This window comes from Ovis canadensis, chromosome 4, assembly GCF_042477335.2.
Source record: "Ovis canadensis isolate MfBH-ARS-UI-01 breed Bighorn chromosome 4, ARS-UI_OviCan_v2, whole genome shotgun sequence".
Lineage (NCBI taxonomy): Eukaryota > Metazoa > Chordata > Mammalia > Artiodactyla > Bovidae > Ovis > Ovis canadensis.
The window spans coordinates 58714723-58740429 of NC_091248.1; the positions used below are offsets into that span (position 1 = coordinate 58714723).

Genomic DNA, 25707 nt, shown 5'->3' on the forward strand with positions numbered 1-25707 from the left:
GGTTACGTGTGAGATATTGACTTTCCAAAGTTTAGTTTGTACATATGTGATCTTGTGATATAACCAGAAATATATCTTTCATCTTCTTCCATGATTCCTGGCACAGAGCTCCTAAAATCTTTGTGATTTCCTAAGTGATAAGAACTATAGGGAGATCTTTTGTTATAATGCTTAGTGCTCCAGTTCCTGAAAAAGCTCCAGAGCACAAAGGTGAAAAGAAGGTCTTATTATTCCTAACAAGCCCCTTTCAGCCACACCTGAGTTTGTCAATGAAATTACTTTTGGAAAGCACCTAAGGGTGGAGCTGGTAGCCAGTAGAACTGACCATGTGATTAGAGGGTTGGCCCTTTCAGCCCTCTACCAACACCACCTTCCAAGGCTAGAATGGCTAGAGATGAGTTCAGCCACTGATGGCCAACGGTTTAATCAATTGTGCCTGTGTGATGGAGCCTTCATAAAGAACCCTAGTTGAATCTTTCAGAGATTTAATGGGTTGGATGAATATATGGAGGTGCAGGGGTGGGGGTGGTGCACCCAAAGAGGACATGGAAGCTCAGAGCCCATTCCTGCCCTACGCATCTCTTCAGTCTGGCTATTACTGAGTTGTATCCATTTATAATCAACTGGCATATAGGAAGTAAACTGTATTCCTGAGTTCAGAACCACTGTAACATATTATAGAACCCATGAAGAGGGTGCTGGGAACCTCGGATTGATAGGCAGTTGGTCAGAATCACAGGCAGCAATCTGGACTTGAGATCAGCATTTGAAAAGGGGGCAGCCTTTTGGGATGGAGTCCTCAACCTGTGGAGTCTGATAATCGTAGGACACCTTGCTGGCACTGGAGAATTGATGAATGTGGAGGAAGAAACCCACCAGAAGTAATTTGGTGACCAGAAGTGAAGAATTTTGTCAATAGACTGTTGGAGAGAAAAAACACAAGTTATTCCTATATAGTGTATTTTTAGAGGCAGAGAATTATGGCAAGTTCAATTAAGATTGTAGAAACATAATTTTATAATGGTCCAAAGAAACACTACTTGTTAGAGACAGCGCACCAGGCTGGAAAATTTATTCCTGTCATTATCTGTAGAGATAGGAGTACCTTCAGTTTACTTCCCAGATATGGAAATTGAGGAACAGACCTGGTCAAGGATTCCTATTTTTCTTTCTCTTCTGCCAGTCATTCGACTATGCTGCTTTTGTTCGTAGTTTGGTGGAGAACAGAATGTTTAATTCTTAAGGTTGAGACTAGGAAACTATCTTAGCATGGGATTTCTTAAGATACAAGCTGATCGTGAGATGTAATAGTTTAGAGGCATATTTAGTAAATTACATTAAAAATCACATCCCATTAAAAATGAGTACTACCCAGCTGGGAAGAGAAGAGAGAGCTTTTTACTAAATGTTGGGACGAAGGAGGAAGTCCACTTGTAATAGGAGAATTTGCACATACCACATGTGGTCTTCCTAGCAGGAAGCCTCAGGAGTTAAAGTCACTGTCCTTGTATGGATGGCCCTGTTTAGAGCATCTTGGCTTAGTATGGTACCTTGCTAGCTTTATGGACACACAGATGTTTCTATTTTATTCTGTTTGTACTGGAGGTAGTGGCCACTGTGTTTCTCTGGGCTGCAAGTAAAAGCTGATACTGAGATAGTATCCACTGAAGAGACAAGTTTGATGCTTTACCTTTACTAGTTGAGCCCTGGCATGAAGGGTAAAGTTGGCTTCCTCTTCTGTGAAAGAAGATGCTGGTTAATCAGCAGATGTAGGATCAAAGCCAGAAGGCCTTTAAGAAATGAGAAGCAGATATTTTTTTCCTGGTAGTAACTTGCAGATGAGCCAATAAGTACCACAGTGCTTTTTTTTTTTCTTTTTCCTTTCTTGGTACTTCTTTTTTAAAGAGAAAAAAATCAAATTTATTTCCCACATAAGTGGAAAACAGTCTCAATATAACCCTTTAGTCCTTTTTTTCCAATTAATATTAGTTGTGGTGGGCTACATTTGGTAATTATTTCATGTCAACCTAAAAGTCAAATTAAGATTATTTCTCAAGAAGAGACTTGAAATAATTCTCCTTCCTTAAAAATCAAAGTGTAAAACTGTCCGCATAGGGAAATGCTCCTGGGTCATTCCTTAAGGATCTGATGGCTTCTAACACCAGAGTCTTCCAGAAGTAGCTAAACTCATGAGTATTTTCTTACAAAGCATTTGTGTGTATTTGAAAGCATTATAAGCTCTTTTCAAGAAGCTGGCAATGTGCTTCTTAGATTGTCATGGCTTTTCCTCTCCTGTTGTCCCTGATGAATACGGTGCTTAGTACTCAGCTAGTGCCGTAAATGCTGGCTGACAGAGAGGAGTCTTTCTGTGCTCCCGGGCTGGCGGGTAGGGTGTGATTGTGTAGCTCCCACGCCCTCTTCCCCCCAGACTATGTAACGACAGCTAGCATTTTACCTTGGTGTTTCTTTTACTCTCTGGGTCAAGGAATGTGCTGGTGTTACTTTGGCATTTGAAGACTCTTTGAAGGTTAGATTGAACCTCCTCTCTAACGGTATGTCCTGTTACGTCACAACACAATTGCAAGTCTTCAGGCAGGTGGTTCTTCATCAGCCTTTAAGCCAGAGATGTAGATGAGAACCTTCGAGAGTGGCTAAGAGACTGCCATGACCTGGATGTGCTCAAGCATGTTCTCAGCCCAGGTTGAACACTAGACATGCCTGGGGAATGTCTAAAACTCATGAGGCCCAGGTCACAGCCCACACCAGTAGGAGTCTAGGGAATGGGACCCAGGTGGTTAACTGAGGTTGGCAGTCATACCCTAGGGGCAGATATATTCACTGCAGAGATTGAAGTGCCATGGCTTGTTTTCTCTACTTTTTCTAAAGCTCTGTCTATGGTCTGAATCTTTGCTCATTTTCTGGGAGCTGCACCTGGAACATCCTCTCTTCACTTTTCACTTATGTATCCATTTTCATCTTCTGGGTCTTATCTATTTCCAAGACTTCCAAATGGGCTTCCCTTGTAGCTCAGCTGGTAAAGAATTCACCTGCAGTTCAGGAGACCCCGGTTCGATTCCTGGGTCGGGAAGATCCCCTGGAGAAGGGATAGGTTATCCACTCCAGTATTCTTGGGCTTCCGTGGTGGCTCAGACAGCAAAGAATCCGCCTACAGTGTGGGACACCTGGGTTCGATACTGGCTTGGCAAGATCCCCTGGAGGAGGGCATGGCAACCCACTCCAGTATTCTTGCCTGGAGAATCCCCATGGACAGAGGAGCCTGGCAGGCTACAGTCCGTGGGATCCCAGAGTTGGATATGACTGAGTGACTAAGCACAGACTTCCAAATAGACCTTCCAATTTATAATGATCTTCGTAAATTTTCATAGCTTAAAAAATTGCCTCCTTATCTAGTAGATACCAAGTAGTGACATATGCCATTAACTGTTTGCGCTCTCTCAATATCCATATTGTAACATCCAGCCCAGTGACCTCCTTCAGTCACCTACCCGTATTAAATGCTGCTGCTAAGGCACTTCAGTTGTGTCCGATTCTGTGCGACCCCATAGACGGCAGCCCACCAGCCACCCCCGTCCCTGGGATTCTCCAGGCAAGAACACTGGAGTGGGTTGCTATTTCCTTCTCCAATGCATGAAAGTGAAAAGTGAAAGTGAAGTCGCTTAGTCGTGTCTGACTCTTCCAGACCGCATGGACTGCAGCGCACCAGGCCCCTCCATCCTGGGAGTTGGAGGCCTGGAGAAGGGTTGCCTTCTCCGACCCATATTAAATAGACCTACAAATATTAAAATATTTCTGGGGCTTTTGGCTACCCTTATTTAAATGTAAGTTATTGTTTTAAAACTTAATGTTCCCTTCTACCTCAGTAGTTTTAACTATTTTAAGCTATGGATTCCTTTGAAATGGATATAAACTGTAGACCTTCATCCCAGAGAAGTGCTCATAAGAACACATACTCTGTTTTACATACAATCATTAGACTCAGGACCGCCTCAAACATGTCCTTGGACTTGTTTTATCTGCCTATTCTCAACTAAGACAAGGTTATGAGGAAAGGGACTTTTTTAATGGGGTGAGGGTGAGAGGAAGGTAGTTTGGGAGCCGCAGTGTGAGTATGAAAATAGGGTCTTCTGACAGAAGGATGCCGTTGGCCTGAGGGGAAGAGGGGCTTGCCCAGGTAGGACATCATCATTCCTTCCTCCCCTGTCTCATCCTGGGCAAGGTTGGGTGGACCGAGCAGTGGGCCTCCAATGCAAAGCAGGCAGAACTAGATGCATAACTGACCACTAGATGGCACCACAACACCAGTTAATTTGCTGGCTTTGGGCACTAGTTGGAGAAGGCGATGGCACCCCACTCCAGTACTCTTGCCTGGAAAACCCCATGGATGGAGGAGCCTGGTTGGCTGCAGTCCATGGGGTCGCGAAGAGTCGGACACGACTAAGCGACTTCACTTTGACTTTTCAGTTTCATGCATTGGAGAAGGAAATGGCAACCCACTCCAGTGTTCTTGCCTGGAGAATCGCAGGGACGGGGGAGCCTGGTGGGCTGCCGTCTGTGGGGTCACACAGAGTCGGACACGACTGAAGTGACTTAGCAGCCGTAGCAGCAGCAGCAGCCTAAACTCAGATGTAGAATAGCTGCAGCAAGAAAATCTGTAGCGACTTCCTGTCAGGGTCCTCATTCTGTCAGTTGTCTCCAGGGTTTGCTTGCAATATAAGGGAGACAAAATGGTGGGCAAAGATGTATCCACTATCAAGGTATGGACAGGGAAAGAAAAGATAAGAGAGGTAGGGCAGGTGTAGAGTGGGACCTGACTCCTGGTTTCCGATTTCCTCTGGAAATAACAATTTCTTGGACATAGCTCTTCCTGTCTCTGTGAAAATGGGTGTTGGCTGGACAGGCCTTTCAAGCTTCTAAAATAGCAAGTTCGTTTTGTTATGTAACGCACTTTCCTGATACCGGTATCCATTTTAAGCCACTTGTGACTGTGCTTTCAGTAAGAATTTGGGTGATGTGCTATTACTTAACAAAGGGCATTTTTCTTGATGGGGCATTTTTTTAAAGTTCTCTTTTTTTTTCCCTTGTAATACAGCCAAGTCTGTTCCCGCTGTAGGCATTAAGGTCACTTTGTTTCCTGGCCACGCATTGCACCCTTGATCCCAGTCAAATCTTTTATAAATGCATATATTTTGGCAAGATAATAGGTATCATGAATCTGTCTTCATTAATTTGCAAAAACAATTTTTTGTCAGGATATCCTTTAACATTAAAAATATATTATTATAGCATTTTATTTTAAAATGAACATAATGAATATTTTTTGCTTCGGGCTAGTACAGTGATATCAATATGTCAAAAACCTAGAGGGAGATGGTTGCCAGCTAATTCCATTTTGAAGTAATTGACAACTGAGTGTGAAAGGAGTTCACTTCACCATTCTGATTCTTGAGTTTTGAAAAAGACCCTTTGGAAGTAAATAAACTTAACTGGAAAGTAAACCTATACTTCCATGTGATCCAAATCTTGTGACCGTTCTGTCACTGAACAGGGCATTGTTGATATAACCTGAGTCAGAATGGGTCTCTGGGGAGGAAATGACTTGATGTGTTCAAAGCAGGCTTCCCTGCTTAGCCTTCACCCAGGGGGAGTCACACTGGCTTGGGGAAGTGAGCAGCTCTCTCTGTGTGTAAAAGGGGCTTGAAAAGAAAGGGAGGGAGGCAAGCCTCTTTGAGTCTGTTTTAGAATTCCTGTCGGGACAAGACTACCATCCCTTGTGGGAAGTATATGGTCAGAAATGCTGCCTCATGAGAGCTTTGTAGGAAGGCCTGCATGGGCCGTGCTATGTAGTTCAGGCCACAGAACCTGCTTCTCGAGCCCACTGATGTTTTTGTCTCTTACAGGTGCATAGCTTTAAGGGCTACTGGGAAAAACTAAACTCTAACCTGGAATATGTGAAGTACTCCAAGCCACACTTACACTATAACAACAGCGTGGTCAGGAGAGAGTGGCACAACCTGATCTCAGAAGAGGTATGTGTGGGTTCCTGAAAGGAGAGCAAGAAGCCCAGCAGGTTAGGTTAGGTGAGGCCCTTATGTCATAAAGCTGGCTTAGGTCCAGCACTCGCCACTGTTGCCAGGCACTGTTCATTAGTGCTGCTGATCCCCAGTAGGCAGACCAAGGTTTTCTGTGATCTCTTTCTCTTCAAGAGGAAATTAAAGCGCAAAGAGGTTAAGGGACACACACAACACATTCATAGTAGAAGTGGGATTCACGTTCGAGTCTCAGATGTGTTCTTGCATTACTTACATAGTTAAAAAGTAATTTTAAAAATCTATAGGTTCCCAAATTTGTGGTTGCTAGTAGTTAGGGGTCGCACAGAGTTGGACACGACTGAAGCGACTTAGCAGCAGCAGAAGCAGCAGGAATTAGGGAGGGCTTCCCTGATGGCTTAGTGGTAAAGAATCCACTTGCCAGTGCAGGAGATGTGGGTTTGATCCCTTGATGGGAAAGATCCCCTGGAGGAGGAAATGGCAACCCATTCCAGTATTCTTGCCTGGGAAATCTCATAGACAGAGGAGCTTGGCTGGCTACAATCCATAGAGTGACAGAGAGTCGGACACACCTGATCAACTGAGCGCAGACAGACGGGTTAGGAATGGTTGAAAGCAAAAGAGTGAATATGACTCCTATAAAGGGGTAACACAAGGGAGATCTTGGGGGTGATGGAGCAGTTCTGTATCTGGATTACGGCTGTACATTGTCATATGTGAATCTATACATGTGATAAGATGGCAAAACTGTATGCTCACTGGTTTGGGTATTGCACTGCTGTTGTTTATATAAGAGATGAACACTGGGAGAGGCTGGGTGAAGAGTGTGTGAGCTCTTCTCTGCAGCATTGTTGGCTAGAGTTGTAGTGTTATTGTATTGATATATAAAATATAGTTGGACTTGCAGGTCCCCGAAAACTTGTAATAGGTTCAGAATAAAAGTTTTTTAAGCCAATTTTTTAAGAATCTAGGTGTTGTGATTACCTTGAAAGAAAGTCTCCTTTTTTCTGAACTCTTAACTATATTGTATTATGACCTTAGTGTGAAAAATGTCACCCACAAAACCTTTACCTTCCATACCTCTGATGTATTTTCACTCCTAGAAAACAGGAAAAAGAAGGTCTACGGTGTATGTGAGAAATATTCTTGATAATGCAATAAAGTAAGTAAAATGAAGGACTATTATAGCTATAAGATGGCTATCTTTTGTAATTACTTTGCTGGCTGCCTTTCAGGGAAGTAGCTTATTACTTTTGTTGTATTCTCAATGAGATGATGCTGTCAGCAGCCACCGAGCCCTGCTTTGCAGATTGGAGCTAGAGTTTCTTGTGGGAAAAGTTTGTATGTTAAACCTTTTAGATTTGCATCCTGGGGATGGATGACTCAAGGAATAAGTAGTAATGAAAGCGCTTATTAATAGATCGCTTTAGAGGGGTACAAGTAGTGGGTTGATTTTAAATAAGAGTTAGTCGGCTGGTGAACCTGCTCTTATTTTGAAAGCATGTTTTCTGAGCAGATGAGTCATCTCAGAGTGCTACAAGCTGAGGCCCCATTCCAACCCCTGTTCTATTTTCTGTTCCCATTATTTCCAATAACTGAGAGCTGCAATTGTTCTAAATTACCGTCATTGTTTGCACTAAAGAGTTTTGAGATTTTATAATTGCTTAATGTGGCTTTTGCCAAGTTGATTAAAGTTTTTGAGGTTTTCAGCAGCCTGAGAACAGTTTCTGCAGTGGTTTTATGGGTTTTTAAACGATAATATCTTTGTATGGTATTGTGGGTTTTTATTTTTTTTTATTAATGTTTCCTGTGTGAATAACATTGGCTAATTTTTCTTGTAGGGTGATTTCTAACCTAGAAGCAAAGAATTTGGGTAAGAAAAGACCTGTAATAAAGCCTTCTGGATTTCAGTCAGTTGTTTGTTTGTAACACCATTCCTCCTCCCACTGTGGGTTGGCCGGGAAATCACTTCCACTAGCTCAGTGAAGGCAATACCCTTTACTATCTTCCTGTCAGAGCGACTCCCAGTTCCTTCCATGTCTCTCTTGGCACCAGGTCCTTTGGGAACAGCTGCTGAATGTACTTTTGCTGTAGGACTCCCTGACTGTAGGTTTTCCTCCTGTTTCCCTGTAGAACTGATCTAATTAACATGCTCGCTGGCTGTACTTGCAGGGTGTACTTCCCTTGGCCTAGAGCTATTCTCTCTCCAGCTATCTATCTGTAGGACTCTTTCACACCTCTTAAAGGTCAGCCTTGCCCTTTTTTTTCCCCTAAGCTGTAGTTTTTATGTTGTTTTATGGGCTTGGATGTTTAGTTATATGCTGGGTGACCCTAATGGAAATTATTTTATACAGTGCTTTGCTGCACATCCTGGAGCTGTGCACACAGCTCACGTGAGCAGTGAAGTCACTGAGCAGCCCTGGGTCGTCCCGGCCTGAAGCCAGGGCTCTGCCACCAGCCCCAGGCAGGAGCAGTCAGCCAGGGGTGTGCACATGCTCGCAGGCTCCCCTTCTTGCATCACTCGGGGATTTGTAGTATGGGACGTGTGTCTGGTCTGGCTGAGGTTTCTGTATCTTCTGCTCCAAAGTCTGGTTAGAGCTCCTTCTGCTCCTGTACTTCAGGGCCGTTTGCATTTATTACTAGTCATTCTGTCTTGATGCACTTTAGGGAACTTCCTCTCACATTCTTTGTGCTAGTTTCCTAGGAAGAAAGCCACTGTCAGAAGAGAACATTCTTTATGAAATGCGGAACAACCATGAAAACTGCTGGGCCCTAGTTTTGAATTTTTCATCATGAAGGTTGTGTAGAATCCAGTTAGGATTTATCCCAAGGAGTCAAGAAGCATCTGTGCCCTCCTGAAAGGAGTCCTCAGCTCCCTAACCGGGGCAGTTCTACCTCTTGACCAGCACTGTGACTCAGGTTTTGGCAGAGGAAGATGGGGCATGAAGGTGCTCTAGGAGGTCTTCCTAGAGACAGCGTTTGCCTGCCCCTTCAGTCTTGCTGGTACAGTGCAAATCATGGTGGAGAAAGTGCCATTTGGTTTAACTTTACACGCCACTTTTCCATCTCAGTCTAACTACATTTTCAGTCCAATAACTTGTGCCAGTTATTATTTGCCACAGTAACTGACTGCGGTGACTGGTCCCCTCACCTCAGTAATTCTATAAACTACAAGTTGGAGTCAGAAAGAAGGGAGGCACGTGATCCTTCCACTCAGTCCCTGTTCCTGGGTTTGCCACTCCTTAGGTTTAAGAGAGGACCTGAGTTGTTTAGTCTCCTGTGAAGCAGAGGATCTCAGTGACATGTCTCCACATTGAAGAGAAATTTAAGCCAGAGGGCATTGGTGTTGGGAATGTGTTCCTTGTGTTCTCTCTCTCTTTCAGTCTGTGCCTCTCTCTGGTTCACAGTGCTCCCTGCATACCACCTGAATGATAAGTTGCAGCGTGTAGGACAGGGTCACACTGAAAGAAAAGTTTTCATCCTGTCAGGAAAGTGTTATATTTTCCCAATGACTCAGAGAAGGGAAGCCCAGACTGAGGCCTCTTCCTTCTGGTCATTTCCTAAAAACCACCCTGCTTGACTATCACTCTGTTTAATTTCAGAGCCAAGATTAACACCCCTCTTCCAGGAGGAAGACAACCACCAGCAGCTGCTTATCGGGCTGGTAAGTGGGACGTTTGGTGCTGGCAAACAGTGAGCTCCAAGGAAGAGGGAGAGGGCTAGATTGTATTTCTCATTCTGATCTTGTTTTTCATCCATTCTGTCAACACAAGGTTGTTGCCATCCACCCACTGTAGGCCCTGTGTGTTCACTAGTAAGGAACACATATATAATTTCTGCCCTCTTGGTATTTGTAGTCTTGTGAGAGAAACACAGATTAATCAGTCACCCCAATAAATGTATAATTATAAAGCATCATAAAGAAATGTATAACACTGAGAGTATTTAAAACAGGAAAGACCAGCATCTCTGTGGCCTTTGTATTTGGGTTTAAAATACAAAAGAATAAAGTATTCTTTCTTAAGAGGTCTTACTGCTAGGAAGACCAAAGATGTAAATCAAAATAAATTAACTGAAGAGCAGAATTGGCAAGTAAATCCAAAATCTTAAAAAAAGAAAAAACAAACTAGTTAAACATCTAAATCTGAAAAACATCTTTAACTGAAAAACTACTTTTTAAAAAATTTAATAAAATATTAGTAATGCTGTGCAGGCTTAGGAATGGGATAATCTATTACCTTAGATAAGGCTAGTTTAAAAATATGAGAAAAAGATGTGTAAATACATAGCCATACACTTAAAAATTCTAGTTAAACAATGTTTCCTTGGCAAATAGAAATTGCAAACTTGAGCCAAGGAGAAATAGAAAAACTGAAAGTATTATAACCATAAAATAATTTGGAAAAAATGTCAAAGATTAGCTCTAAAAAAGGCCCCAAGCTATCTAATGAGTTAGTCCTTTCAAACTTTTAAAGACCAGATTATTCTCATATTATGTAAAGTATTTTTGAAGAATGATGGGAAGCTTTTTACTCACTTGGTGGGAGGGGGGGTGCATGTTTGGGAACACATGTAAGAATTAAAGATTTAAAAAAAAAAAAAAAAAAAAAAGCATGATCTTTAAACCAGAATCTGACATGACCACTTTTACTTGTGAATATAGATACCACAGGCTTAATTAAAATACTTTCCAATACTCTGTTTGAAAATACATCTTGGCCATGTGGGCTTATTTCCAGGAAGACTTAATATTAGTCCAAGAGGCAAAAATGATTCTATGGGTGCTAAAAGTTGATGAAAGTATAATTCAACTCTTGGAATTTTAAACAAAATTTAGTCTCATACTAGTAGCCAACATCCTTCTTAATCTCACTTTGGAGGCATTCCTATTAAAATCAGAAAGAAGCTAAGTGTACTTGCTGTTTTCACTAAAATTTTACATTGTTCTAAAAATTCTAGCCATGAAAGAAGAAACAAGAGTAAAAGAAGATAGTATAATTGTCTAATGAAACAACAAAATAATCAACTGGGAAAATGGAAGATAATAAAATTAAAAAAACAAAGAATAAAAATAATAATGTAAGTTAGTAAACTGACAATGCTATATTTATTTTCATTTTATTAGAATTAATCAGTTAGAAAAGATAATGAAAAACAGTATATAATTTCCAAATCCTTAGCATCTAGCTTTAATGAAATTACAAACAAAAAGCCAATTAAATTTCTCTGACAACTGACTAAGTGACTCGCATAACAAAATAAGGAAGAGTGGGACCAACATTACAAGATATCTAAATGTGCTTTTGATCTGCAATAATTGGAAAAATATAGCACTAACACAAAGATAGGAAATTCTGATTTAATTTTGAATATTTGGTGAATGATAAATGAAATATTTAAAAATCAATGTGAAAAGAAATAATTTTTAGTCAGTTGATCAATCAGTGGTTGACTGTCTTGAAAAGTCAATTAAATTAGATTTTTCCCACCCCAAATACCACTTTATACCATAGAAATATCAGATTAATGAATTTAATATAAAAATTAGTATAATGTATATATTATTTAAATAAAATTAATATATAAATATAAAAAATAAACTGTGAAATAATTTGAATAAAATAAGTAGACAACACTGAGAAAGCTTTTTAAGTATAGTATTGAATGTAAACATATTGGGAGAAGATTGATTGAAACCTTGAAACAGAACAACAAAAAGGCAAGCAATAATATTTAGAAAAAAATATTTGCCACATAATGTGATAAAAGGATAACATTTGGCATATAAATAAAGCTTATGAATCAGTAAGAGGACAACATACCAGAAGGGAAATGGACAAAAACTGTTGCCAATGAATTTTCAAAAGTTGATTTAGGCTAAAAATATCTCGAGTTGGGGCAGAGAAAGAAAAACAATACTTAACATTGCTATAACCAAATGACAAACAGAATAACTATATATTTTTTTGTTTTTGCCTATCAAATTGACAAAAATTAAAAATTATGTTAGGAAGGGTCAGAGTATGAGGGATTTGACAGTCCATGCAATGGAATTTGAAATTAGCATTAATATAACCTCAGTAGAAGGCATTTCAGCAGTGTCTCTGTAAGTCTAAGTACAGGACCCAAGAAATTCCATTTCTAGGAATTTAGCCTGACAAAATAGTCAAGGATATGACAAACAACCCTTGTATACAGATTTTTTGGTGGCATTATTAATAGTAATAAATATTCCATATGTATAAGAAGGGAATAAATAGTTCAATTATAGTATTTTTTCATAAAATTGGTTACTGTACAACTGTTACAACTAGTGTGATACAGAATATTTAATGACAAACTATTAAATAAAAAAGCAGATTGTAAAATATTAGAATGACTATACACACTGGAAAAAAGGAAAGTAAAAAACCAAAATGTTAATGTAAATTGTAGGATTATGAGCAATGTAAGTTTTCATCTATATGATTATTACAGAAAAATTAAAATGACAAGAATATGCATCATATTTATCCAGAAAAAAATAATGTTTTTTTTAAAAGCTTAATCATTTAATACATGCAGGAGACTGAAATAATATACCACTCTGTCTTGGCCCAGGATGCCATAGGCTTAGTTTTGCCCAGGGTGTCTGTTGTAAATTTGCTTAGATATTAATAGAAAATACATACATACATGTGTGTGTGTTGTCAGTTGTACAATTCCCATGGTACTTATTGGTACAAAGATTTCTCTAGCCAAGAGGGTCTGTTGCTGAGCAAGGCATTTAGACAAAAGAGACAAGGAAGAGGGGGAGAGAAAAGCAAAAAGCTGGGAATGCTACACTAATCGTGGAGCCCAAGGGATGGTCCTAACAGTGCGGCTACAGAAACAAGCCCATTTGGAGACACTAGAATAAATTTTTCCATACCTTTGCATGTTAGGGAACTGCATGGAATTGTTTTAGCCATTGCACAGAGGGAGGTACCTGGGGCATTTCCTTTTTATTCCAGCCTCTGTCCTTCCAAACATCCAAACCCTGTTCCTTCCTATTAGCATAGACTTTCCATGTTTAGAGTTGCTCCTGTTAGTTCTCCAGAGCCAGGAGCAGTAGACTTCAATCCTTTGGTAGATCCCAAAGCTTTTGACTGCTGAGCCTAGTGATTTCCACTGGCTAACCTCCACTGGCTACTTTGGAGAATTTTAACAGGACTGGCAGCCTGACTCTAAGCTGCTCACTGGGTTTTGGGTGTATCATAAGTCATTCCTGTTGAGGAAAATGGTAGTGCTGCCTGATTTATGCCCATCAGAGGAACATCATGGGTTATACATTTCTGCTAGTGGGATCTTCAGGTCCAGTATTTTTCATATTGATAGGGAATGTTAATAAATGAATTCAAACCAGTTGCAGGTGTGAGTGGGTAGGTTTTGACTTATCTACATTCTGTTTTCAGATGGTGTCTGAACTAAGAGACCATCTTTTGAGACATCTACAGGGTGTAGAAAAGAAAAAAATTGAACAGATGGTTCTGGACTACGTTTCAAAACTGGTTGGTTTTGCTTTATCTTCTCTACCCGTGCACCCCTCCCCCAACCCATCTCCTTGGTCCCCTGGTTTCCAGTATGTGGTTTAGTATGTTTTTCATATTAGGATTTTGGATCTCTCCTGTCCTCAAACCTGTATATATGATGCTGTAGATTGAAGAAAGGGGAAAAAGAACCAAAACACAAGGAGAGCAGGCCTTGGAAGTGGTTTATTTTTCCCTTCCAGTAGTGGTTATATATGCTTATGGAACAGTGCATACATTGTTTACATATGCATGGAACAGTGATGAATTCAGCCTGGGTGCCAAATGTTCATGCCATCTTGGCATTTTCCAGCTCCCTATTAAACTGTAGGTAGTAATTTCTGTACATGGAGGTTTGTGCAACGTGAGAGAACTTGAACTTCAATTCTTAATTAGCTCCAACAGCCTAATTAGGCAAGATTCCAGCTCAGTTATATAAACACTACCACATTAGAATCTGCAGGTGAGACTGGCAGTTCATTCACCGGGTAGCCACTCATTGAAACTGTGTGATTGAACTTAATAACACTGGTCCTTGTGTAAACAGAAGTGATGAGGCTGGATTGAAATTTGAGCCTGTCTTGGTATCTTTCAAAATGTGTATGGAACTAAGGCCTGACCTTACTTAGAATCTAGAAATAATATGATAGATAAAAATTTTTAAGTATTTAAATATAAAGAACGAGAGAAAGAAAAAAAAAAACCTCCAGTACTCCATTTCTCTAGTTTGGATAGAACTAGTGTGTAAATATGAACAAATATTTTTGCATTGAACTCCAGAAGATTCAATTTATTGGATATGGCTCTGATTTAATTTCATGTTCAATTTTTATAGTTTTCCCCTTTTATTGCAGTCACTGGTATCTGTTTTTAAATGATATATTTGAATTTCTACAGCAAAGTTTGACTTTTATAGTTTTTACTATATTAGGAAAGGTTGGTATTTGCATATACTAATGTGTACAAGCGGGGCATTGGAACTTTCTTAAATAATAATTCTTTGCAGTAGAAAAGGAGCTCACTTTACAAATGTGTTACTGATCTTTCTTATGTTGATACTGACTTGATTTCACTGTCCTTTAAAAAAAATTTTTTTTTGTTTATTTATTTTTGGTTGTGCTGGGTCTTCATTGCTGTGCAGGCTTTTCTCCAATTGCAAGTGGGGGCTGCCCTTTGTTGTAGTGTGTAAGCTTCTCGTTGCGGTAGCTTCTTGTTGCAAAACGCAGGCTCAAGGGTGCATGGGCTTCAGTAGTTACAGTGCATAGGTTCAACAGTTGCTATCCCCAAGCTCTAGAGCACAGGCTCAATAGTTGTGGTGTGCGGATTTATTTGCTGGGCAGCATGTGGGATCCTCCTGGACCAGCGATCCAACTTGTATCTTCTGCACTGGCAGCAGATTCTTTACCATTGAGCCACCAGGGAAGCCCCTTTCTTTGTCCTTTCATGCTGCTGCTACTGCTGCTAAGTTGCTTCAGTCATGTCCGACTCTGTGCGACCCCATAGATGGCAGCCCACCAGGCTCCCCTGTCCCTGGGATTCTCCAGGCAAGAACACTGGAGTGGGTTGCCATTTCTCCAATGCATGAAAGTGAAAAGTGAAAGTGAAGTCACTCAGTCATGTCCAACTCTTCGAGACCCCATGGATTGCAGCCAACCAGGCTCCTCTGTCCATGCGATTTTGCAGGCAAGAGTACTGGAGTGGAGTGCCATTGCCTTCTCCATGTCCTTTCATAATGCACAGTTATTTATCATGTCATGTATCATCCTTCTTTTGACTTTAAACATCCTCTTCCAGAGTGTTAGGGTTTTTCTTCAAGCATCAGTCTTCCCTTTAGTTAATCATATTAAAAAAAAAAAATCCACGTGACGCTAGTTTGTGCTAACAGCTCCTAGAACCAATAGGACCAGAAATGGTAGCAATGTAGTCTCAGAAAACTGAGACTTGGTGCCCCTTGCCTTTCCAACCCAGCAGTCACTGACTGATGCCAAAGCTGCTTGCCCTGCCCAGAAGCAAACATCTGCGTCTCCCAGTCCCCTCCTAGGAGGGTGACTGGACAGCCTTTAAAAATAAATCCTGGGAAGTTGCTTCAGAACCTGATTATATTGCTTGTGTGTTATCTTACATGATTTCAGCCAGGGAGAGACTGAGAATCTATATCACTGAGAATAAATAGTGTCTGTCTGTGCTCATATGGAAACTCTTCCCAATTTTGCTCCTGTCCTTTGCCTACATGTGCAGTGCATGGGTTTGTGGTCCTGATAACAATTCCTGGAACACTGTCCTATTGCTGACAAGCTAGTGAAACGTAGAACTTGACTTGAACCTAGTTTTCCTTCACAACCATGCTCGGGACCTCCCTTCTGTTCAGAATTGCCTTTCCTCTCTCAGCTGTCTACCGTGTCACCCTTGCCACATAACAGGCCTAAGGCAAAACCCTGTTGCACTTGACCTTCACTGGGGGACAAAGGCCTGTGACTGAGGGCCTGTTGTGAGTGGTGGGGCCGGTTAGCTGTGGGGAAGCCCCGCTGGGGCACTACCCACGATGACAGTGGATGCTCTGTTAGATGTGGCTGCTCATTTTCAGTCTTTCCATTTTGAACTCCAGGGCTTCAGAACTGACCTCTGAAAGGCTGGGTCTATGTCCAGGCACAGCCAGAATGCCAGCTGCCCTGAAGTGCCTGTTAGAGCTATGGAAGCAGAGCTGTAGGGGCTCCTGAGGGGGAAGGGTGTGAATGGAGGTTAACAGACTCTCTTTACCCTCTAGCTGGATCTCATTTGCCAAATACTGGAAGCCAGTTGGAGGAAACATAATCTTCATCCCTGGGCTCTCCACTTGTACGCAAGTATTTCTTGCTCTGTTTTATTCTGGTGTGCAAAATGCTAAAAAACTCTGCTGCCAGTATTAGTGAAGCCTTGATTAAACTTAGTAGACGAAAGTAACTTTCACAAGTTCTTACACCATCCGTCCTAGTTCTGAACTCAACATTTAAAGTTATGTCCCTGCTGCTTCACCCGTTCTCTTTCTTTGGTATATGCTTGGTGAGGAGGGAGGGGCACATAAGCTCAGTACTACCAAAAAGGGGAATTTGAGTTAACGCAATTTGTCATTTATGTGCCTACTGTCTCGTTAGATTCTAGGCATTACAACAATGGTCATCATCATATCTGTGAAGCTTTCCATAGGGTACTGCCTTTCATGGATAGCATGAATTTCATCTGGACGTGGCACTCAGAGCCACTGCTTATGTGCAAATGGGGTTTTGGAAGTGAGCTGCTTGGCTGAATTGCTGCTTTGTTCTTTGACCTGCAGCAATAGACAGGCGAGTGCTGCTGAATTTGCGGTCTTTCACATCATGACCAGGATTTTGGAAGCTACTAACACTTTGTTTTTACCCCTGCCTCCTGGTAAGTCTTGGCTTTTTGTTGTTGTTGTTGTAATAAATTTGTTATTTCTTTTGGACTTTGGCACATTATGAGTTTAAGAATGAGACCTCCTGAGTCAGAAATTTTTGGTCTTATGTCACTGTAAGAGATGGGTCTGAGGTTGGTCTCTGCTGATCACATCTCCTCTGATTTTTTTTTTTAATATTTATTTATTTGGCTGCACCAAGTCTTAGTTGTAACACATGCGATCTTTAGTTGCGGCATTTGGGATCCAGTTCCCTGACTGGGGATAGAACTTAGGCCCCCTGTATTGGGAGCACACAGAGACCTGGCCACTGGACCACCAGGGAAATATCTTCCTTGTATACTTTAAAAAACAGATTGAAGGCCAAGAGAAAAGCCAAGTCTAACTTCTATGGAAACTTGCTGGCGTGTGCTTTCTCAGTAGATGTGGGGAGCTTGGAGTCAGCTACTGTTCCTTTCTAGAAAGATGAAGTACTGGGCAGGGGAAACGGGAGGTCTTTAAGGAGGGTGCAGACTGCAATGATGTAATCCATCTCTTCTTTCCTAGGGGAGGATTTACTGCCTCCTGCTCCCTCTTATTGAGTGTCCGTAACTATTACCTAGATTCAAGGCCCTATCGGAGAAGGCAATGGCACCCCACTCCAGTACTCTTGCCTGGAAAATCCCATGGACGGAGGAGCCTGCTGGGCTGCAGTCCACGGGGTCGCTAGAGTCGGGCACGACTGAACGACTTCACTTTCACTTTTCACTTTCATGCATTGGAGAAGGAAATGGCAACCCACTCCAGCGTTCTTGCCTGGAGAATTCCAGAGACGGAGGAGCCTGGTGGGCTGCCACCTATAGGGTCGCATAGAGTCAGACACAACTGAAGTGACTTAGCAGCAGCAGCAGCAGCAAGGCCCTATGGACGAGGGAGCTCTGGTTAACCAGAAACTTTCTTCTGATTATTAAACTGTACTGTAGCTTGTCACCAACTTTAGGGGGCCAGATCTGGTCCCTTTGCAACTGTCTAAGGACTTCACTTTCACGCATTGGAGAAGGAAATGGCAACCCACTCCAGTGTTCTTGCCTGAAGAATCCCAGGGACGGTGGAGCCTGGTGGGCTGCTGTCTACGGGGTCGCACAGTCGGACAAGACTGAAGCAACTTAGCAGCAGCAGCAGCAGCAGCAGCAGGATATTTTGAATCTGTGGAAAACTTCGTTGATGTCTCCAGGCCCAGTTTATCTGATCAAGAAAGTTAACATTCAGAAGGAAGTGGACCTGGCTGTGTTTCAAAAATTGAGTTGATTCTTATATGTTCCTTGGAAACTGAAAACTTCCCTTGGGATTTTGAAACAGGACCAAATCAGATCTCAAAACACTCCTGGCACGTGTGCCTGCAATCATTCATTTAATTGGTCGTTTTTTAATTCAATCAACAAACATTTGTTGAGCCAGGTCCTGGGCTGGTAGTTAGAGCAGTTCCAAAAATTAACACAAGTCTACTAGGGAAAATATGCATATAAATCAATATTCATTTTAAGAAACAAATAAGCTTCTGTTTACTCTCAACTGCTTAACTTATGCTGAATATGTTTAAGTTCCGATGAATTTTAAGCTTATGGTAGCTATCACTATATAATATATATTAGCCAGTTTTATTTAATTTGTTCTTTCCTATACATCTGTCCATCCATTCCTCATTAATTTGCTTCTTTGCTCATTCATTTTCCACTGACTGTATATGGTATCCATTTTTGTGCCAGGTACTGTTTTAAGTACTTTACACAAATTAGCATATTTAATTTTCATAATAATGCTAAGTGATAAGAGCTTAAATTGAACCAGAAATAATTAAATTGCAGAAATAATTAAATTATTTCTATATAATCAGCTTTTGACCAACAAAGATGGCACTTTCATACGGTTCCATTCAATATTATTCCCATTTTATAGATGGTGAAATTGAGGCACAGAAAGGAAGTAACTTGCCTAAAGTCACATAGCTATTAAGCAACAGAGCAGTGCTCAAATCCAGGGAGTTTGGCTCTAAAATCTATGCTTTTAACTACTATTCTGTGCTGCCTCTTGAATTTTATATTACAGTTGAATTAGTTGATATTGAAACATTGGCTATTTATGGGTGCAGAAAATCCCCACAGCACATCTCAGCTTCTCGGCATTTGTGAAGTATCTGATACAGTCTGGAATCCATTATACTTTCTCTGTCCATACACCTTATCTTACAAGATCTGCTTGTAGTGGAGGCACAAAGGGAGTTTCTTGTGACTTTGCAGGGATCTAAAAGTGACGGTTCATGAGAAGAATGGCAGGTTTTAAATGGAATATGAATTGTGAAGTACCCTCTAGAAAGAATGAAAGGATTTCATGAAAGTTATGTATGGTTTTCTGGCTTAAATTCTTAAATGCTTGTCTTTAACACAATAGACCTGGTAGAGGAATGTTCACCATGGATATCTAAGCTCCTTCTATAAATAAATAAAACTGACTCACTGGGAATAATATTCTATCTGGGAGATCATAAAAATCCACTTTCTACGGAACGTTGCATTTCTTCACAGAGCTGGATAAAGACAGAAAACAGAAAAACGTTACCCATAGTGACTGAAAATTATTATGAGTAAGACTTAAATGGCTGGTGTCCATGGATCAAGTAAGGAAGAGCAGTTTCTCTTTCTCTTTTTTTCTGAAATGCTTCTCTAATATGAAGTGTGTGTGTGAATGCATATTATTTTTGTGTGTTCATATGTAAATGAGCTTGCTTTCCAGGCCCCCTGGACTAATGAGAAGTTAGAGTTCCAAGTACAGGAACTTGTAACTGGAATTAAAGATAAAAAAGTGAATGGGGGCCACAGAAGGGAAGTCATAGTTTAGAGCCGGAGTATTTACAATTTAAAAGGGCCCTGTGTTCCCCTTACTGCCTGGAGAAGGCCCAGAGTCCTAGAGGATGAGTACTAGAATTGGCTGGTGGAAGAACTGTCTCTTTTGGAGCTGATGCCTACTTCTGCCCAGTTGGCTCTGTTGCTTAAAGCTGACATGCTGAGAGTAAGCCCAGAACGGACTGTTGAATTTGGGACTGTGCCCTTGGGAAAGAGGATGAAAGGGTGTGAGGGATTTTTAGGACATGGATGTGGGGCTAGAGAGGAATTTTGAATCTAGAGAACTATAAGATCAGTAGCCTATTAGAAATTCTTTTTCAGAAATAATCTGATTACTTTTTTAATCTTGGGAAGACTGTACAAATCCATTTGAAAAATCTCGTGTTGCTAATTAGCTAATAGAATCTTTTTTTTTTTTTTTGAATCAGGGCATTTGGGAGATTCATCCCATTGTCAGCCCATTAACATCCGCTTGAGGGCAGAGTCTGAACTTTATCTGACCTCAGTGTTGCCAGTGACAGGGGACTCCAGTCTCCCTCTGCTCGTGATTCACGTGCTTGGAGAAGGAAGCTCTACGGCCTCTCTGAATCCGAGTCCCAGCTGTCTGGCCATCATGTCTTCGTCATGTGTGCCTTTCAGGCTCGGCAGTGAATCTTCGTTATTCCCCACCCACATCTAATCAGTTTCCAAGCCAGTTCATACCTCATTGCCCCTCCAGGCCCTTCCCTCCCTGTCACCATCAGTGTCCGCAATCCCTCCTGCGCAGGTTCACGCACTGGCCTCCCAGCGGGCCTTCATTCCTCCGGTAGCAAACTGTCGCTCCTGTCCGTTCTTTGCCTGCAGAGAGTGTCCAACTCTTTGTGACCCCATGGACTGTAAACCACCAGGCTCCTCTGTCCGTGGAATTTCCCAAGCAAGAATACTGGAGTAAGTTGACATTTCCTTCTCCAGGGGATCTTCCTGACCCAGGGATAGAACCCCCATCTTCTGTGTCTCCTGCACTGTAGGCAGATTCTTTACCTGCTGAGCCATCAGAGAAGCCCATTCTTTGCCTGTTGCTATGTTAATATTCTGAAAATAAAATTCAGAACCTCCAACCATCCTGCTCAAAAGCTTCCAGTGCCTCCCCAGAGTTTACTAAATGATAGATTCCTTGCTGTCATTCAGCATTCAATCCCTGACATCTACATTCAGAGCACCCTTTACTTTTCCTTCGTAGAACTGGTCATTAAAAAAAATGCATGTTTATTTTGTGATTATTTGATGGTCAGTCTTCCCTTTAGACTGGAAAGTGGATGGGAGCAGCAGTCACGCCTGTTCCCATCACTGCACACCCAGCCCCTTTGCCTGTTTGTTGAATAAATTAACCTTTCCGGCCTTACCTCCCACCATTCCTCTTACACACCTGTTCTAACCCAACTGGATCGTTTACCCTTTCCTGAATGTGCCACATGCTTTCTCACCTCTGAGCCTCTGTTCATAGTGTTCCATTAATACCAGTTATTGAGGCGAGATAACATGGTTAAAAGCCTAGACTAAGATGCTACAGCCTGGGTTCAAATGTCAGCTCTGCCGCTTCCTATTTGTATGATCCTGGGAAGTTTTCTTAGTTTCTGTGAATCTTGGTTTCCCAATTTATAAAATAAGGATTGAGCAGTACCCACCCCATGGTGTTACATGAGAATCAGGTGAGCCTGTACATAGATGCAAGACCTCAGTACGTGTCTGGTATTAGTCACCGTTGTTGTACCAAGTGCCAGGCTCCTCAGAGACCTAGCTCGAGTTCTCACAGCAGCCCTGCAGGAAAGGTGCTGGTGATTCTGTTTGAGGGATGAAGAGACGGAGACGAGAAAGGCTTAGTCACCTGTATGTAGTAAGCAGCACAGCACGGTTCTGGCCTCTGTTTACTCAGACCCGCATGGCTTTTGCTGCTTCTCCAGCGTGTGCGTTCTCTCACATCATTTCCACTGTCAGGAATGGCAGCAGCCCTGCAAAGCACCTCTCACCTGACATCCAAGGGGGCTTTTCTGGTTCTCTTCCAGTCTGATATCTTCTTCTCCCATGGATGTTGTGTGTCTGGGTTAGTGTTAATAGTGGACTTAGAGCTCTAGCTTTGGGAGAACTAGGGTAGCCCTGCCCATGAGACTTCGATTTGAGAGTGCCTTTTTACTGAATTCCTATAGATTTGCTATCTAACCATATCATTTTAGTTTTTCTTTTCTATGACTTAGTGCAAGGAGACCCCAAAAGCCTTTCTCCAGGGCATACCCAGAGATTAGTCATAAAAAGCATTCCCTTCTGGTCCAAATATTTTCCCCTTCAATAAAATGGTCCCTGGCCATCAGCCTTTAGCCTGGGCATGTGGGGTTTGAAGCTCTTCTGTTAATTTTTCTGTTTTTCAATTTTACCGTAGAATTATAGACCTATTAAAAGTATAAAAAAACACTATAAAAGAACCGTATATAAAAGAAGTCCATTTTTATGCCCTCTTCTCCACTTTGGCCTAGGAAGATGTACATGGTGGAGGGAATACATGTTTACTGGGGACTTACCATATACCATACTTGGTTGTGATAATACAGAGAAGGAACCTTGGACCTTATCTTCAAGGGCCTTTAAGAAGCATTTGTTTAACTCCAGGCACCAAGCGGGGAGCTGAGTGCTTTACTGCCATCACCAGATTCATCGCCTCTGGGAGGCTGGAGATGCTGACTGACCATGTTTATCATCCTGGATCTCTCTTCCCAGGTTTTCACACTCTGCACGTGATCCTTGGCGTCCGCTGTCTGCCTTTGCATAACCTGTTGCATTACATTGATCATGGAGTGTTGCTTCTCACAGAAGCAGCTGTCACAAGGCTCATGAAAGGTAAGGCCTCTGAGTTTGCCTCATCCCAGCCCCAGCACCCCCCAGGCTGCCTTTGTGGGTGTGCGACTGTGTGGTCACTCCAGGCCCTGCCACACTCAGAAGGGCCCACACACAGTTTAATGCTCTGCCTTCAGTCTACAGCTGAAGACGGGCTCCATGATTCCGCAGCTGGGCCTGCTGAGTACAGTTCGTTTCCCGTAACCATCCTTGGGCCAATGTGCCTTAGCCCTTCAAGGGCTTCTCAATCCACACACAACTATTAGACTCCTTTTCTGTACATGAGAGTACTTGAGGATAGGAGACTGAAGGCTTTTTTCTCAAGAAAAATCTCATGAAATGGCTTGCTTTCAGCTGATTAACTCTGTCCTCTCAAAGTAAGACTTGGAATGCAAGGAAAAATGGGAGATACAGTACCTATGGGAATTTGAACTTGAAAAAAGATCTGTAATATAATGACTATTAAATTATTCAACTGTGGTATTTTATAGATGAATTTTGTTAATATACATTGAAGTATTTGTCATTCCTCAAGGTGCCTTCTGTTTTAAGTTAGCAAAATTGCTTTGTGACTGGCAGCCTGTTTCAGAATGCTGTTCCATGATTTGTAGCAGTGGCTTCATTAAGAAATCCCTTTTTTATTCATAGAGACACAAACTAATATTTTCATAGCGTTGTTAGACTTGTCTTGGAAAACAAGGTTGGGACATGTGTTATCAGGATGAAGCACTGAAGTATTAGCTTGCTCAGGTATTAAAACGGAGCTTTCTGTTTTGTTTTGTTTTCTTTTATTTTGTTTGCCAATTTCTAACTTTCTTGTAGATCTGGACAATACAGAGAAAAATGAAAAACTAAAATTCAGCATCATCATGCGGCTTCCTCCGGTAAACCTGAAATATACTTTATTTTCTAAGCCTTGGCATGTACCTTCTTTAATTTTTTCTTGCAAGAAGAGCATTTGCTTGCTTTTGGGTTGAAGTCAATTGAATTTTTCACGCTTCAGCCTTTTCCAAGAAATCCCATCCGTCCCCACCCCTCTGCCTGCTGCCCCCGCTGGGCCTACCGAGTACTTGCCCCTCTGGCTGTGTGTGTGCTTCTTGGCACAGACCACCTAGAATGTTTAACCATTTTCTCCTCTTAGGAAACCACAGTAATATTTCCATCTGTGAGTCTGAGGGGAGGCAGAGGGGAAACACATCTTTTAGCATTTAAACTGATAAATTTAAATACAGGTGAGGTCAGAAGGTTCTGGAACTGTATTTCCTCCCACTGCTGTTCCTGCCATGGCAGGAAAACATTCCCGGGTTGAAGGAAAGATGAGAAACGTGAGCGAAAGGGTTAAACAGGCACTGCTTGTTTTTGTGGAGGATATTAGCTCTCTGAGTCAGAAATGCTGTGAAATTAAGAAATCCCACTGCAAGGTCTTCAGAGCCTCCAACTCTGTGGACTTCCTGGCCCCGAGAGCCTTGGCCAGCTCTGTGCTGTGTACATACCTTGAACATTCATATCTCTAGCATGATCCTCCCACCAAGGGGTGTCTGATGCCTTTCGGGACCTAGTCATCTTGCTTTGTAACATCTTCTCACCTTCACAGGCTTACCGAAGCAAAGGCAAGAATAGAAAACAAAGCATATTTTCCATGGCTAGATCTCTCTGGGGAATATCTCTGAACATTTAGTTTGGTTTCTGAACATGTTTTTCTTTTCTTTTCCCCTTATACTCTTAGGGAATTGAAATTTTTGAGCAAGACATTTTCAGAGTACATGCCTACAACCTTTAACTTCATATTAAAATATCACTTAGGGTTGGCATGCACATACTCAGTTTTGAAGAGTAACAGATGAACTCCATTTCAAAAAAAAAAAGAGTTTGGCAACATCAGTGCACAAATTGCTTTCCACAGAGTTGCATTTAAGGGAATATTTATTCAAAATTCAGAAGCATACCTCATAGGAAATGGCCTTTCTCCGAGGTCATTAACTATAAAGATGACATCTTTTAGACTAACTAGCTGGAATACAGCTTGTAAAATTATGAATAGATATAAGATAAATTTACTTATTGCTGTGAGCTATAGGTGCCTCTCTCTATTTTTCCGTATTTTTATTACTGACTTAAATTTTTTTAGTGTGGAAGGTACAGAAATTCCTACATACCCTTGTCCCTGCACATGCATGACCTCCCCCATTGTCAACAGCTCCCACCATAATGGTCCGTCTTCTACAATGGATGAACCCACACTGACACACCATAATCATCAAAGTCCATAGATCACATCAGGGTTCGTGCTTGGTGTTGGTCATTCTGTGAGTTTGGACAAATGTATAAGGAGATATCTCTCATTGTAGTATATACAGAGTATTTTTACTGCCCTAAAAATCCTCCTCTACCTATTTTTTTAATTTGCAAAAATAGCTTACAGGTCAGAAGATCTGTCGACTTTGGGATCATCCTGTTAGTTCTAATATAATTTCACGGAACCATGTAAAGCGACTGCTTCAGAACTACAACAAGCAGGTGAGTCTGTGTGGAGTGGAGCCCTGCTACATGTTTTTTTGGAGCCTCTCTGTCCATTTTATGAATGGCCTTTCTTGGTGCTGAAGTATGGACAGCAATTTATAGTTCTTACCACTTTAAGTTCGTGCTTTTTCGGAGAATCAACTGACTTCACAGCTGTTTCCCTTTTAGCCCTGGAGTTCTGTCATGGACAAGTCGTCATTCAGTGTAGAGTTTCTGCCTCTGAACTACTTCATTCACATCCTGACAGACATCGAGTCCTCCAATCCAGGTTAAGTCACTCCTCTATTTCTCAGAATTTGCCTGTTTTTCCTTGATACATCCATCAGTCTCTATTTACTCCTGTGTACCCTTTTCTTACCAAAATGTCCCTTACTGGTAAGTAGGATCTTATTGCATTTGGTTTTAATTAGCAATATACA

The 25707-nt window shown here is 41.5% G+C and overlaps 1 protein-coding gene across 5 annotated transcripts in view; it reads left to right on the forward strand.

Moving 5' to 3' along the window:
• GSAP (gamma-secretase activating protein) overlaps positions 1–25707 on the forward strand; it is an 89207-nt gene that overhangs the window by 60713 nt on the left and 2787 nt on the right. For 2 of the 5 annotated variants that reach the window (XM_069587809.1, XM_069587811.1), the window contains exons 20-31: positions 5919–6047; positions 7172–7230; positions 7910–7941; positions 9671–9732; positions 13502–13597; positions 16380–16450; positions 16926–17020; positions 20747–20830; positions 22652–22771; positions 23591–23652; positions 25184–25285; positions 25457–25556. In XM_069587809.1, coding sequence (XP_069443910.1) covers positions 5919–6047; positions 7172–7230; positions 7910–7941; positions 9671–9732; positions 13502–13597; positions 16380–16450; positions 16926–17020; positions 20747–20830; positions 22652–22771; positions 23591–23652; positions 25184–25285; positions 25457–25556 — 1012 coding nt within the window. Of the gene's footprint in view, positions 1–5918; positions 6048–7171; positions 7231–7909; positions 7942–9670; positions 9733–13501; positions 13598–16379; positions 16451–16925; positions 17021–17570; positions 18385–20746; positions 20831–22651; positions 22772–23590; positions 23653–25183; positions 25286–25456; positions 25557–25707 lie in introns of those variants that run through there. The other 3 variants (XM_069587812.1, XM_069587813.1, XM_069587814.1) reach the window with 2 other exon arrangements.